This window comes from Pollachius pollachius, assembly GCF_949987615.1.
Source record: "Pollachius pollachius genome assembly, chromosome: 6".
In the NCBI taxonomy this organism is placed as follows: Eukaryota; Metazoa; Chordata; class Actinopteri; order Gadiformes; family Gadidae; genus Pollachius; species Pollachius pollachius.
Genome location: NC_136939.1, coordinates 11,808,281 through 11,824,503, shown reverse-complemented (window position 1 = coordinate 11,824,503; position 16,223 = coordinate 11,808,281). Strand labels below are relative to the sequence as shown.

At 44.1% G+C, this 16,223-nt stretch overlaps 1 protein-coding gene across 1 annotated transcript in view; it reads left to right on the top strand.

Moving 5' to 3' along the window:
- Positions 1-1,603: 1,603 nt before the first annotated feature.
- The window catches only part of dlg2 (discs, large homolog 2), a gene marked incomplete at its 5' end in the record, with an annotated part of 78,239 nt that continues 63,619 nt past the window's right edge, over positions 1,604-16,223 (top strand). The window contains 2 exons of the mRNA XM_079738536.1: positions 1,604-1,702; positions 11,769-11,933. Of these exons, the coding sequence (XP_079594662.1) occupies positions 1,604-1,702; positions 11,769-11,933 (264 nt within the window). The remainder of the gene's footprint in view (positions 1,703-11,768; positions 11,934-16,223) is intronic.

Sequence of the window (16,223 nt, the reverse complement as noted above, 5' to 3'; positions counted from 1 at the left end):
CATTATTAAGCGGAGAATAATTTACATTTTAGTTACTGCTCTGACAATTGCTCTGGCCCCACTGGCGCTGATGCTATAGTAGCCCATAAATACATGTTTTATTACAGCGCCATCTAGTGGCCTTCTTTAGGTAATACACTGTAGAATGAATGCAATGCTCACACGCTTTCCATTTTCAAGAAATGCATACTTTTTTTTCAAATTCAAGCCTTGACTCCCCATGTCTCAGAAGGACACACACCCACACACACACACACACACACACACACACACACACACACACACACACACACACACTAACACACACAGCATTAGGCATGAACTGTGCAGGCAATGGGGGGTGATTAAGGTGACACGGTCGACTGTCCTGACTCCCCCAGGTGAAGTAGTGCTAGGATCCCCAGGCAGGCTATTGGCCTACTGTGATTTACTCATTTTCACCTTGATTGCGTAAATCAGCACTTTGGTTGCAACTCCCATTACTAAACAGGGTACCCCTGCTGGGCTCACAGATGGGGGGCTGTATGGATGCCAGGAGGAGGCAAATGCAGGATGGGGGTATTGTACAGTGACTCTAAATTTGGGCTCCAAATTTAGGCCACAGGGAGTTCACCCCATAGTTAGCTGCTTTTCTTGTGTAGTTCCTGGTGTGTTATGAGGGCTGCTATCAGATGGGGCTAGCAGTCACATCCAGAGTCTCTTCCTGTTCACATTGGAGCCATGTACCCCATAGGTATATGCCTACCCGCATTATAAGCAAGTAGCGTTGTTTATATTGTATGATATTTATGTTGGAACCTGATTTGGGATGGTACCCTTAATATAAACGAATAGCAAACACCCACACACGCACGCACGCATGCACACACTCATTTAATGAACAGCCAAATGTGTGCCCTAGTATTCAGCATATAGACTGCTACTCGTTACTAGCTCACTCTTTAACGCCTAGTAACCACTGCAAGAAACACGGTGAACCATATGGGTGCTCTGTGTGTCTCTGACTTGAGCTTCATCTGTACCAACATGTAGGCCTACGCCAAACTATAGGCCAGCTGTTGGGGGGGAGGAGAAGAGAAGACTATGATTTTACGTGAGATGGAGTGATGATAAACAACAACGTTTAACACGAATACACACAACGCTGCTGCTGCAGCCATGTTCTGGTCTTGTGCCCTTTTCCTTTTTTTATGAAAGGAACACATCAAATCCATACTTCAGTCATCTTAAGTCAATGACGTGTTAGAGCAGTTTAGTGCCGGTTGTGATGAGCTCATGCTACTACGAGACCCAAGGGAATCAGAGTAAGGAAGGGGGTGGGGGAAGAAGGAGATGGAGAGAGGGAGAGAAGGAGAGAAATAGGGAGAGAGACACTGAAGAAGAAAGGGGAAAAAAGATAAGGGGGGGGGTTGTAGCTGTGAATAGCTGTCTGAAAGAGAGGGAGGGGAGTTAGAGATGAGGCAAAAGAACCGTGAAAGCCTCTTTTCCCCTCTTCAGAGGCGTTTGGTTCAGTCAGTCTGCTCCCAGTAACAGTGCCAGGGACCATTCCAGCAGGGATCTTTTTTTATTGGTAATACGTTTTTTGGTGCTTTTTGGTGGAAACATGTGTCCTATAGTGAAGAGTCCAGATTGCACCCCTGTGCTTTGCCACTGCAAAGTGGCCTGCACCGGCAACTCTCTGTCTCTCATGTTTGGATGCAAGGTAGGCTGCCTAGGGTTTACTCTGTCTGTAACTGTCTCTGTGTCTCTGTGTCTGTACATCTTCCTTTTTATGTTTCTCTGTCTGACCATCCGTCTCTGATTTTCTCACTGTCACTATGTCTCTCTCTGTCTGCTTCCATGTCTCTCTTTGTGTCTCTTTTTGTCTCCATCTCTTTCTCTGTCTCTGACCATCTCTCCGTCTCTGTCTCTGACTTTTTCTCATGTCTCTCTCTCTTTCTCTCTCTCTCTCTCTCTCTCTGTCTCTGTCTCTCTCTCTCTCTATGTCTCTCTCTCTCTCTCTGTCTCTCGCTCATTCTGTATGTGACTGTCTCTCTCAGGAACTGCTGTTGAGGATCAACAATTCGAGGGAAGAGCTAAATGTTTCCAAAGAACTGTGTGGCAATGTGACCGTGTGGTCAGTGTGGTTATGACCTGATGGTTTGCATTTGTCTGTATGTCCGGTATTTCTGATTCAATACTTTTAGTCCCTTTCACATGGTGATGCATGCAGGAGGCTGCTTCACAGAACACCCATTTGTTATTTCTGGTTTTGGTATTTGCCGCCTTTTTCCTGTGCTGTGCTCTGCCTGTCTCAGTTCCCTGAGATCAAACAGTGAGATCAAAAAGTGATGCAAGTTGTCATGGTGAAGTAGTGTGTTGTCGATGGGATTATGACCTGTACTAGTGCCTGCTAAAGCTTTGTCATACGTATATGTTCCTATATTCTAAATTATATATATATGTTATATCATTTATTCTATATGATACAAGTCAGCTAATTAATTTGTTCATGTAGCTCTTGGCAGTAAATGAAAAAGCAATTTATTACGGGTCCAATTGGTTGGTCTTTCATTTACCAGTCCATTGAATATTATTATTATGTTCTCTGTGTTAAAGCGTGGGAAAAAGAGGCCTTTTCTCTATTCAGCACTTGTTACACTCTGTTGGCAAGGCAAATTATTTACCAGTGGCAAAGCTCCATAACCTAGGTACAGTGCCCGCCTTGGCCAATGATCCATATTTTACCCTGACTCAGAAGGACAAGCAAAATTAGAAAAAAGATCGGTGGAAGTTGTTGAAAATTTGATTCATGAGGGCTCTTAAGTACTTTGACCATATTGTCCCATTCTCTTAAAGTGCTTCTTGTATAGTGGTCAAAACTTTACCCTGGGGATGTCATTCCCTTGCTCTGCCAAGAAGGAAGCATAAAGTCATCACTTTTCAGTTGAAGTGCATATTTCGCCCTTTTAACTTAAGATCTTGAAATAGGAAATGGCATCTCTTCCAAATGACTTACTACTACACCCTTTAACTATTTGTTATCACTCGCTCACCTGTCCAAATAACTCCTTATTTCATCCACCTATGTGCTTGCTATCTTAGTTTAAAGTACTTCAATATTGTCAGAAAACAACAGTGGAAGAAATTGCCTCGTGTAGATAACAGTCTGTGGAGTTGGAGCAGTCCATAAACCCTGTGCAAACCAAATCACAGACATGGGATTGGACCAGTTAAGCAGCAGGGCCGACTATAGAAGTTGTGCTTTGCTCTTTACACTGTCTATTAGTGAACACAAACTCTGGTCGCCTGCAGCAGTTTACACTCCACTACAGACACAGCTGTGAACAAAGCTTTTGTTTCAATGTGCTGCCTTAATCCGTAGAATCAGATACCAACGATATCTAATGTGCACAGTTGGTGTGTATGCATGGGCTTTGTTCCTGAGCTCTGAGGTTTTTCTGTTGACTGCTATGCCAATGTTCCTCTTTTCAAGTCCATTATCAATATGGCTGGCTAAGAGTTTGTCCTGTTCTCTCCGAGTTCAAACTAAATTAGATGTTTATCTTATAAAGCCGAGAGACGTGGTCTTTTTGGTCCAATTGTCAGAGTGGAAATGGCTATTAATTTAACTTTTTATCCTAGTAAATCTGACAAAATGCAATACCTACCGAAATGGTTGGAATCTAATAATTCCAATAATTCTTTGGAAACAAGAAACTCTGAATAGAAGTGATCCTGTGGCTCCGATAGCTCAGCTAGTTACGACACGTCTGAAAGAGTCATCAATTTTCCTTTCTTCTTCAAGAACTGCACTCTACTTCTAGATACTTCTACTTCTTAACGGATAGTGACAGCTGGAAGCAAGCGGGGCAACAATGGCAATTGACAAAAGAGATTCAGCTCAATGAGCTTTGCTGCAGCCAATTAGCCTGCCTGACCCGGATCAAATGAGTCGATAAGGAACCGATAAAGAGCCTTCTCAAGACCCACCGCAGCCCAGGGCATGCTCTGCTGTCAGTGTTCTCCAGTACCACCAGCGCTGGTGGTGGCAGCACCCCTACCACTGCTACTGCTAGTAACACCACACCTTCAACACTACTAATATTGCTACTTCTACCCCTACCACTAGTACTAACACTTCTTCCGCATCTACTACTGCTGCTATTGCTGCTACAACCCCTACCACTGCCAGTTTTACTACTACTGCTACAACTACTACTGTTACTACTACTACTACCACTACTCCTACTGCGACTCCTACTGCTACTACGTCTGCTACTAATACTACTGCTGCTACTGCAGCTGCTGCTGCCATTACCACTATACTACCACTTTTGACACAATTATTACTGCTGCTATTGCTGATACTACCACTGCTCTTACTGCTACTGCTAGTGCTACTACTACTGCTGCTTTTACGTCTACCACTATTACTACTGCTACTGCTACTACTTCTGCTACTACTATTACATCTACCACTATTACTACTGCTACTACCGCTACTATTACGTCTACCACTATTACTACTGCTACTACCGCTACTATTACGTCTACCACTATTACTACTGCTACTGCTACTACTACTGCTACTACTGCTACTATTACGTCTACCACTATTACTACTGCTACTACCGCTACTATTACGTCTACCACTATTACTACTGCTACTACTGCTGCTATTACGTCTACCACTATTACTACTGCTACTACTGCTGCTATTACGTCTACCACTATTGCTACTGCTACTGCTACTACTTCTGCCACTACTGCTACTATTATGTCTACCACTATTACTACTGCTACTGCTACTACTACTGCTACTATTACGTCTACCACTATTACTACTGCTACTACTGCTACTATTACGTCGACCACTATTACTACTGCTACTGCTGCGACCACTACTCCTACAACTATGTCTGCTACTGCTACTACAGTGTGTGTGTGTGTGTGTGTGTGTGCGTGTGTTTGTGTGTGTGTGTGTGTGTGTGTGTGTGTGTGTCTTTTTGCAAGAAAAATTCAAGCAAACAGGGATGATGTTTATTTTACACAAAAATTGGCACTTGTATGCAGGTTTTTGCATTTTATTCCTGTTCAACTTCCTGAAGGTGAAACAGGGTTAGCAATCAGAAGAAAAGAGCGTGGTGGCCAGTGAAAATGTTTCGGTGGTTACTCATTTTCATATCGCCTGCTTATTCAGTCTCTCTTTCAAACTCACTTCAAAGAACAAAATTGCTGTTGCATGTTTTTCCACTCTATTTTCTTTCTAACGTCAAGAACTTCAACTACACAGTCACAAACACGCACACAGTCACACAGACACACACACACAATAACACACAAACACACACAGTCACATACTGTACATACACAGTCACACACACACACACACACTTACACACACACATAAACACACACACACACACTTACACACACACATACTTACACACACACACACACACACACACACACACACACACACACACACACACACACACACACACACACATAATACCATGAGACCCCAATCCAACACCCCCCTCCGGAGGTCTGGCTCTGCATACTCTTAGACCGCTTTAATGCCTGTATCCGTGGTATGTAGTTAAATTACAGTTTAGAGAAAACCTGTGCCTCTTGCGCCTTGAAGCCCTGTGTGTTGCTCGTGTCGAGATTTTGGTGTGCCTGGGTTTGGGGGTAAAACCGTATAACTTCTGAGGAGGCTAGTTTGTGTGTGGCAATCTCAGCTGAAGGTGAAGACATAAACAGAGAGAAGTGAGTGGTGCATGTGTCCTCATACGACATACGTTGGCTGATCGCAGGAAAACAAGCCTCCCCCAACTCTAAATTGTCTGCCATTGAGAAATTGAGTTGCGTTCAAGCACCTGTGATTAACAGGCAAGATGGATGCCCTGAACCAATATAAGCTATGGAAATGTTAAACCTGTGTCTGTAATGAAAGTGCTTCACAGTGCTCTCCGGGGGTGCTGTCCATGGTGCTGAATCACCAGTGAGTCCCACACAGATCTCCTCTCACCGTGTGGGAAGCCACCACATTTACAAAAAATTAAGATGAAATACTGAAAAGGGCATGAAGGATGCAGAGCGAGAACGTTAAGAAGTAAAGAACGGTGACTCCCACTCACAAACACATTACAGTGTGTGTTTGTGAGCAATCGCACGGTCTTAAAGGGCCTCTTGTTGGCCATTTGTCTGCCGTCGTCACTGCTGATGGACTTGTAAAATATTTGTGTGTCTGAAGGAGAGAGGTTCGCGTCCCTTAGATCTCCCTATCTGTATAGGCTGGCGTCTCCCCGCTCCAACCATGCAAGAGCCCATTTTCACTCTTTACACCTGGAGGGCAAACACTCTCCCTTGTTCCATCTCTTAATCTCTCTGTCTCGCTCCCTCTTTATCTATCGCTCTATCTCCCTCTTAATCTCGACCTCTTTAACCGTCTTTATCTCCCACACTCTCTCCCCAACTTGTTTATCTCTCTTGTGTTCTGTCTCTCTCTCTCTCTCTCTCTCTCTCTGTGTCTCTCTCCCCTGCAGCAGTCGTCACTCATGGTTAAGATCCCCGTCAGTTGTTAGCAGGCCGTGGTCGAGTGGGCTCACGTGGGCTGCGCTCTACCTCCGCAACATGGCTGCCACTGTAGCTCGGGGGGGGGGGGGGGGGGCGTAGTAAACCTAGTGTGTGTGTGTGTGTGTGTGTGTGTGTGCGTGCCTATGTGGGTGACGGGGGAGTGGGTGGATTTTCTTTTGTAATCATCGCTCCAACATGGTTCTTCAATGTAAAGGATTTGTTTTTGACGTCATGAATGAAAATGACATGCAAAACATTACATGCAAAAACGCTATGTGAGGATGAAGAAAGTTCTTTGCGTTTCCAATAGAAACGCTGGTGTAACGTGTGCCGTGTAACGTGTGCCGTGTCTCCTGAGACGATCTCAGGAGGGTTGCTAGTTAGTTATTCTTTATTAGTTAGTATAGTTATTCTTGAATGCTGCCATTCTACATTTGAAATGTCCAAGTCCAGTCCAATTACATCACTGGTGTCATGTGGATCAAACCCAGCATCGTCTGAAGTAGGTTTAGCAGCTCTCCTGCCATTCGTTACTGGACCGTTGTAGTGCAGTACAGACAACATAGATTAGGTTCTTTCTCGCTGAATGTATTCACTTTCATAGTTACGTATTTCGGGCAACTTCAGCTCGGAAAATTGGAAAAGGTTGAATAAAATTGAAAAACGCCCTCTTCCACGCCGATGTTTCAGGGCAGAAGCAAACAAACTCCAAAACGTTTTTGAGTGGTTGCCTTTTTAGACATTTGCATAAGTGATGAAATGGGAATCCATTGGAAGCCACACAGTGGGTTCCAGTGGCCTGCTGGCATGGGTTGCGTAAGCAGCAGAATTACTGTGGGTGCTGGTACCCGGGGGCGGGCGAGCTGCTCCCTCCCTGGTTAGCGTAGTAGGTCACTGGGCTTCTCGGAGCCTCGGGGTCACAGCTCTGGTCCTCCCGGGGCTGCGCTACATGCTAATGCTTCCCCCTCATTATACTACAACCCATCATACCGCAGCAGCTCAGTATGCGAACGCCAACACAGGGTCGGATGGACTTAAAGGAATAAAAACAACTCTCTATTAGAGGACGTCACGGCTGTGCATGTGTGTGTAATCCTGTGTTTTACCCTGCCACAGCGTGTTTGTTATCCTCTATTGGAGCTTGATTAAAATATATAAAAATGCGCGACGATATTCAATTACTTAAGATTGACCTTGAGTGTATCTTAAGTAATTTTAAAATGTTCCAAATTATAATTTGTTCGTCTCAAATTGTTTAATGATTACCTTTCCTGCCATTAAAGTCATTGGGTTCAGAATATATTTCTAGGTTTTATGAAAATTCTGATTGCTGTGCCGTAGTCGGATAAAGTAGTCTCTAGGTTGTTAGTATTTTTTGCCCGGAGGGTTAATCTTAGTAGAGAGTTAGAACATATTCATGGCAATTTTTCCTTCAATTTCCCGGAATTTGTCATCAAAATGCCTTACATGCTGGGGCACTTCATCAACCTTAGCTTTGAACCCTGTTTGATGTCATAATTATTTACATCTCAGAGACACCTATTATGGAGCCTTCCTATGCTTCTGACGTACTCTTTAATGGCTTTCAGTGATTGAAACAGTCTGTTCACTCTCCTGTCCCACTTGTCAGGAGAATGAGCCTCCTTTATTGTCTTCAGAACAGGCTGATGAAGAGTACTTTGGTATCGGTTTTTGTCTCCGCGGTGACCATGATTCTGTGTTGTTACATATTCATTTTTTTAAAGTACCAACTTTGACTCCATCAGCGAGGAAATTATGTTTAGTAAAATAAATGGAAACCTCACTAACAACAACTACACATAAAAAAACTACAAATGCAAATGAAGTGTGCCACTAAGCTGTTTGTTCTAATAAAAACAAAAAGGCATCCAAGTAAAGACCACTCAATTTGTGCTTAGTTAAATATAGCAAGCTTAAAGCTGTTTACAACCACAATGGTGGGATTTACTGGCCACAGTCGAGTGAGAGGAGTCCATCTGGCTTTCTACACCTTCGGCATTCTCCTAGCCAGAGCTTTTTCGCCGCTGTTTGTGGTGAGGGTCATGGTCTAAATAAATGCCTGAATAAATATGTGTTGGTTTGTGTGGAGTAGCTGCATCACTGAACTGCTGCTTACCTACGGCATAATGCACAAAAATAGAAGGCAACACAAAAATGAGGCGACACAGGTGCGTGGGTGAAAAAGTTTAGCTTTTGTGTGTGTGTGTCTGTGTGTGCACCTGTCCAGACAAAAAACGTCCTTCTCTGTATCTCTCTCTCTGTTTTTTCTGTCTCAAGGTTTTATTGGCATGAAAAACATACATTCACATTGCCAAAGCACATAAAAGTAAAAAAATCCTCTCTCTCTCTCTCTCTCTCTCTCTCTCTCTCTCTCTCTCTCTCTCTCTCTCTCTCTCTCTCTCTCTCTCTCTCTATATCCCTCTCTCTCTATATATATATATATCCCTCTCTCCCTCCCTCTCGTGATAGCATGCAGGGCAGCACAACACGAGACTAACCTACAGGCTCTTCCTGCGCTCACGATAACATGGCTCCCTACTGAAATGCATCTTGATGTTAGAGCCAGATATTCAGAATTGCTGTTATTTTTGCTGTTGTAATCCACCAAGGAATGGCATCCATCGCTCTTACTGCACAGTTCCTTTACCCTATCTATAGTGTAACATTAAAGATTCATGCATGAGATGGACAACTAGGGCAGAAGAATAAGGGGGGAAAAAGGCCAGTGGACTATTTTTAGTAGCGACGGTACCTAGTAGACGTGTGATTGGATGAGAGTTAAGCATCCTTCCTGACGTTGGCCCTTTACAGTATCGCTGAAGGCAACCCCCTCCTCCTCCTCATCATCAGTAGATCACCATAATCACTGCAGTGTTGCAATGGGACCACGTCTCCAGCACCCAGCCAACTGTACTGTTCACGTGGAGATCAACACACACACACACACACACACACACACACACACACACACACACACACACACACACACACACACACACACACACACACACACACACACACACACACACACAGACACACACACACACACTCACCGGAGGGACAGCCATTCTTCAGTGTTTATTGTTATGTGGCTCTATCAACGTAGGACGGAGCCAAGATCAGGGTTTTCTGTTTCTGTCAGTGTGGAGTAAAGGTGCAGGCTGTTTACCAGCCTCTATCCAGACCACGCCTGCAGTCGAGGTCGTTCCAAAGTGAGGTGTTATTTACACACTTTTCTCAACCCGCTGATCCGCTCAGTTCAGGTGCCATAAGCCAAGCTTATCTTTTCGCTTGATTTGTCTTTTCTACGGCGGAAGCCTCAAGTTTTGTCTTTCTTTGTTCCGATCTCCCAACACCGCTGATGACAAAATGTGTACAAAATGTATTAGAAATGTGTTACATCAACTGCAAATCCAGAAGTTGATTCTCTGTGCATGTTCGGGTGATTGTTTCAGATTTAACATGATGAGAACAAGACTCCTCCTAAAGCCCTCCACATTTAACATGTTCCAGAATGAACAATATACCGGACTTCACCAGTTAGCAGCGTCTCAGATAACCTGATAGACCTGTGTGTCTTTTCAGTTGGTTTCATTCACTCTGTCTGTCCCTGTTTGAATGGGCTTACCTGTATTGGAGTTTGCTTGTGACTTGGCTGAGCGTGTTTGAGACCACGTGCGTGGACACGTGCACGTACGATCACGAAACAAACTGCTTGTCTCGTGTAATGAGCTCCTGAATGCACCTCATGTGTATGTGCTGGTTAACCTGTAATTCATGGAACGCTACTCTAATTGATCTTTGTTCATCAGTTATTGCATTATTACTCGATTCATTACTATTATTACTATAGTCTTATTGGTCACACTGCATTTACTCTGTTACACTCTGAATACATCATAAATTTGTGGACCCTAAAGTGAATGCAGTGATGTAATGACGGTGACCCTCTTTGTCCCAAATGAATTGGACAAAGGGGCAAAATGGTAACTGTCCTGTGCGACGATCCTCTGTGAGGCAACACTCTTTCGCCCCCCGGTGGTTATATTTGGTACTGCTTCTCTTTCTCCAGAACAGGCCACAGGCGGTGCAGGGCTCCCCACCAAATGGACAGCCCCCGCCCTGCATGAACCCTGCCCTGATGAGTGCTCCCTGGGTGAGAGGGGTGGGAGGGTTCCTCCGCGTCCTTGTTGTGTTTTGTCGTGGTCGACGGTGCTGCATGGTCTATCCATCCTCTTGTCTCCTTGGCCTCACCTGACCGTCGCCTGCTGTATGTTGGCCTGGTTCACATGCTTGGGAGCTATGGGAATTTTTGTCTAAGCATGATCCAACGATCGAAGCACCATCCACACTGTGTCCACGTTCTCAATGGTTTTAAACACACGATGTGTGAGCGTGTGAGTGTACGGCCTTGTTGAACGGCGTTTGGCTTGCTTCATCGCTGCTGCTCTCTGCCTTGCTTTGCTTCTTTATGAACTTGTCTTTTTGTTTTACCGGATCAAAAAAGGCCATCGATCGCACCGCCACCATCCCTTGTTTGACACCCTCGTAGAACACTTCATTGCGAGTCGCACACTGGGGTTTGCATGTTCAGCAGTGCCCCTTTGATGATTATTTGAGCTTTTCTGTGTACGTTATTCAAACATGTTTCTTATTTGCATGTCTGACGCCGCATGTGTCTGTTCCCATGAGTCCAATAAGATCCATGCACACACACACACAGAGAAATAATACGAACAGCAAAACATCTTTACCTCAGTCTCTCCCATTTCAGATGTTTATTCATTGCACGTCCCACTAACAGCACCCAAGATGAATTGTAATGTCGAACATTGAAGTGTAACCTTTAACATTGAATTGGAAAATGTAACCATGAATTGGAGAAGTTTACCTTGAACATTTGATGGTAACATTGAACATTGAATTGGAACATTTTTAATTGAATTGTTCCGTTTAGCTTTGAATTGACCCATTTACCATTGAATTGTAACCTTTAATATTGAATTATCACATTGAACCATTAATTAGAACAGTTTAGCCTGAACATTAAGTGTAACATTTTACTCTGAATTGGAACATTTTAGATAAAATTGCTACATTTAAAATTGAATGATAACATTGAACATTGGATTGTTCCATTGAACATGAGTGAATGGGTCCTAATGGATCCCCTCCCCCATCAGTACCACTACCAGGACGAGGACTCTCCCGCCCTGGACCAGGGGGGGTTCCCGCGGCTCACAGGCGAGGCCCGCGCCCCTGAGCTGGTGCACGTGTCGGAGAAGAACCTGTCGGAGATCGAGAACGTGCACGGCTACGTGTCCCACTCACACATCTCACCACTCAAGGTCAGTAACCTCCGCCCACACACACACACACACGCATGCATGCACACACGTACACACGCACACGCATGCACACACAGGCATATATATATATACACACACACACTTATACACGCATGCAAACACACACGTATACACGCACATGCACGCACACACAGGCATATATAAACACACCACACACACACACACACACACACACACGCATATACAAACACACACACCTTCTTTGTAATTTCCCCAGAGGGATCTTCTGTTTGAGTTTTGTTTTCTACTCACATTCCCTTCAACCCGTCACTGTCTCTCCTCATCTCCGAGCCATGAATGACTGCCTACCTGGCATCCTATCAGTCTGCCCCCCCTCTCTCACTCTCGCTCTGCCCTTCCTCTCTCTCACTACCTCAGATTTTCTTTCTTTCGCTCTGTACCTCACTCTTTCTCTCTCTTTGCCAATCTGGCAGGTCCTTAACCTGCATAAACAGCCAGGTGTATGTATGCATGTATATATATGTAGATATCTATATATATTTGCATAAGTAGTGGCTTTATAGCAGTAGCAGATGTCTGCTATGTCAATATTCTACAGGTGACGATGGCTGGGAACAGTAGGGGTAAGCCATGGTGTAGAGTTTCAGGGATATAGCAGGAATAGAAAGGGAGTTTAAGGTGCACTTCAAAATGCAATCAACTGAATGGTTAGAGCGAGAAAGGCCCACCTGGCAACCTATCAGTGATTCTGCTCTGTTTATTGTACGTATTAAATTGGGCCCTGTCTGTTTTCCGGTTATTCCTTTTTCATCTTGACCAGCTCTTATCTGGAACTGCATGGTTGAATCCGTTCCGCTTTGATATTGTGTAGAGAAGGAAATTACTAAAGCACTCACTTCCTCTCGAACACACTCTCTCTTGCTCTCTTGCTCTCTCGCTCTCTCTCTCTTGCTATCACTGCCTCTCTCTCTCTTGTTCTAACTGTTTCGCTTTCTCTCCTTCTCGTTCTCTGTCTGTCTGTCTGTCTGTCTGTCTGTCTGTCTGTCTGTCTGTCTGTCTGTCTGTCTGTATGTGTCGTTCCCTTCTTTTCTGTTCTTTGTATATTTCTAACTAATGTGTTTCCCGAATGAGGGTCAAATACTGTTCAGCGTGTCTCTTGAGTCCAGCTATTTTGTTTAAAATAGACAGTTTCCATGTAAGTAAGCATAAAATTGAGCTGAAAGTGGTTCTTTTTTTTACACTTTACATTTAAATTCATGCCAGTAGAGGGCAGTGTTGGAAATGAAGAGAGGGATGCTTCTGGTTTCAGTATACGAGAAGTTTCTACATAGCTTGCCAACCATGTTTCCAGTTGTACCTGAAATTCCCTCATATTGAATTAGGAAAAAGTTGGCAATTCAACAATGTTCCGCAACATGTCTGTAGAACCATTGCTGGAATGATCTGCCAATGGCGTGCAAATCAGGCGGCAGCATTTTCATGTTTCATGTTGTTGTTGTTCAGGTTCTGAGGTTCTATCAGGTTAACGCAACCAATTGGGTCGCCTGGACACTGCCCCAGAGCCGTACACAGGCGTTTTTTACGTTTCATAATGGCACAATGTCTGAGCTGAACCTTGATCTTTGAAAGCATTTCATCCAGCTTTTCTGGACAGCCAAGGGTCAAGAGTTTGAGTCAAGAGTTGAAGTTGGTAGGCCGAGAGCAGGAGAAGCTTTGGATTGTAGCTGGTACCTGGAAACGAGATTGCATCAAAGCATCCACTCCGGCATCAGCAGAAAGGACCAAGAAAAGGTCCAAATGGACCTTTTCAAATTGTTGTCTTTTAAAAACATTTGTTTCAAAGTCAAAATTACTCTCATGAATGTGGACTTTGTCCCTCCCAAATACGTAGCCCTGCTGGGATTAAGATTAGATTGTCAGAGCGATGAGGGATGGAGATTAGCTGCCTCTCAGTCGGTAACGTTCAGAATCTAATGCCACAAACACACACCTGCGGAGGCTGACCGTCACGCCTCCTAATGGGGACAGTTTTATCATCGATCCGCCGATAGACCCCAGACACATTTTTAATCAGGGTGTTGAAGGCTTGGAACATTGGACGTGAGAAGTGCTTTGAATAACCCCCTCTGGCCTGTTCTATTATTTACACTCCTGGCGTGCACTCGTGTGCTAATGAGTATACGTGTGCACAGTGCGAGGCATTGCCCTATCACTCTAATGAGTCTGGGCACAACACGCATGACGTGCACTGTATCCTATAGGAGCTTTACCAGCCACCGGAGGGCGCTGTTTGTAAAAACATGAGTCTGAATTCAACACTCTTTGGTCCCTTTTGGATCTGTATGGAGAGGGGATCCAGAGTGCATCCCGTTTGGATTCAGAGTAATTACAGAGGACCGTACACGCCTCATGATGTACAGACAAGATGAAGGCCTGGCTGGTTCTGTCTGGCCCGCCGCTTATAACCCTGATGGACGTCCCCTCTGAACTCCTTTTTCTCTTGAACTTTGATATCTCTCTTTTCTTTGAGAATATTCCCTCCGGGATATTCTCATTTCAAATCATCCATGACATAAAATATGAAAGAATGAGTGAGCATTCATGACAACTGCTTTTTTCCTTTCTTTCCCTGCCTTGTGTTTGCCTTGTCTGCCTCCCCCACCTCCCTCCCCCCTCCTCTCTTCTGTTGTCCCCTTCCCCCCCACCCCCACCCCCAGTTTGCTGGCTAGTGATCCTTTCTTTCATTCTCTGCCTACAGCCTGCACTGGTTACCCGTTTTGATCTTGCATACCCGGGTGTGACCACAGCAAACTACATGGCAAGTTTAGTTTCCTTTTTCTCCCTCTCTGTCTTTCTCTCTGTCTATCTGTCTGTCTCTCGCTCTCTCCCTGTCTGTCTGTCTGTCTGTCTGTCTGTCTGTCTGTCTGTCTCTCTCTCTCTCTCTCTCTCTCTCTCTCTCTCTCTCTCTCTTTCTCTTGCATTTGAGGGATATGTATGCACCCTTTAATTTTTTTGGGTTGTTATTATTTCCTCTTTTTTTTGGCATTGTTCGATCTCAAATTATTCTGCGCTTCTGGAAATGGCTATCTAAGAGAACACAAATGACAAAGGATGAATGGCTTCTCCTCAACCCCACCTGAGTGATGCATGACGTTGATGTGATGCTGCAGACTCGTTTACACATGACTTCTTACCCCAAAGCACTCAGTCATTCATTCCTTCATCCATTTCTAAATGCTTAGTTAGGAAGTGTTGAGTAGCTTCTGCTCATATTGTTTTCAATCCCACCAATGTCTCTTGTGTGTTTGGGCCCCCAGTGCTCAATGGGTGCCTTATACCTATACAGATATGTGTTTAAATAGGCGTCTCCTTAAATAATCACTGGGTACAATATGTTGTACAATGTTAATGATTGGGAATTTTGGTTCTTTGCTCTCTTTTTCAATTAATTTATTAATTTATTATTTCATAAGGCGCAATTTCATGTGGTTTACCTTTCAGTGTTATCGCTAATCTCACATACCCCATCTTCGCATCTTTCCCTGTGCGATCAGGATCGAGATTACTTTATTTGGCCCGAGGGAAATTTGTCTTGGACATAAAGGCTGCCTCATCAAAAAAGACATGCAATTAAAGTGCAGTAACAGACATAAAGTGCATCGCACAAACATGTGCGAACATAAGTGCATTCAAGTGCATGCAACACTGACCCATCCCTTCACACCCTAATTATATCCTGGGTTCAGGAGATTCACAGATAGAGGGATCAAAGGGTTGTTATTCTTATTTATAAGGTATATTTTCTTGTATTTGAGTGGCACTCTGTAGCATCTACCTGATGGGAGCTGTCCGTATTCTGAATAAAGGACATGGGAGGGGTCAGCGGTCTTGGGAGAGATGCTCCCTCACCCCCATCACTTTCATTGCCGTGTGGACCAGTCTCTTTATTTGTAATTTTAACTCAAGATATTCCATAAGGTAATATACTCTCTATCACAGCGTGATAAAATAATATTAATACCCTCTGTCTGACCCCAAACACCCCCTGAGTCTTCCCAAGAAATCGAGTCGCTGTTGGATCCTAGTGCATACTGAATTCACAAGGATCTACCCACACTGTGACGATATATATGCACATCCAAGTATTTGTAAGAAAGAACCTGGGTAATACAAGCGTTATGGACCAGTAATGGAGAATGATGCCCCAGATGTCCTGAATCAAAAAATATTTCTTCTGATTTCTTAGTGTTTAAAATGAGATGATGGTCGCCACAATATTTGTACTTTTTAACCGCCAAACTATAGCCA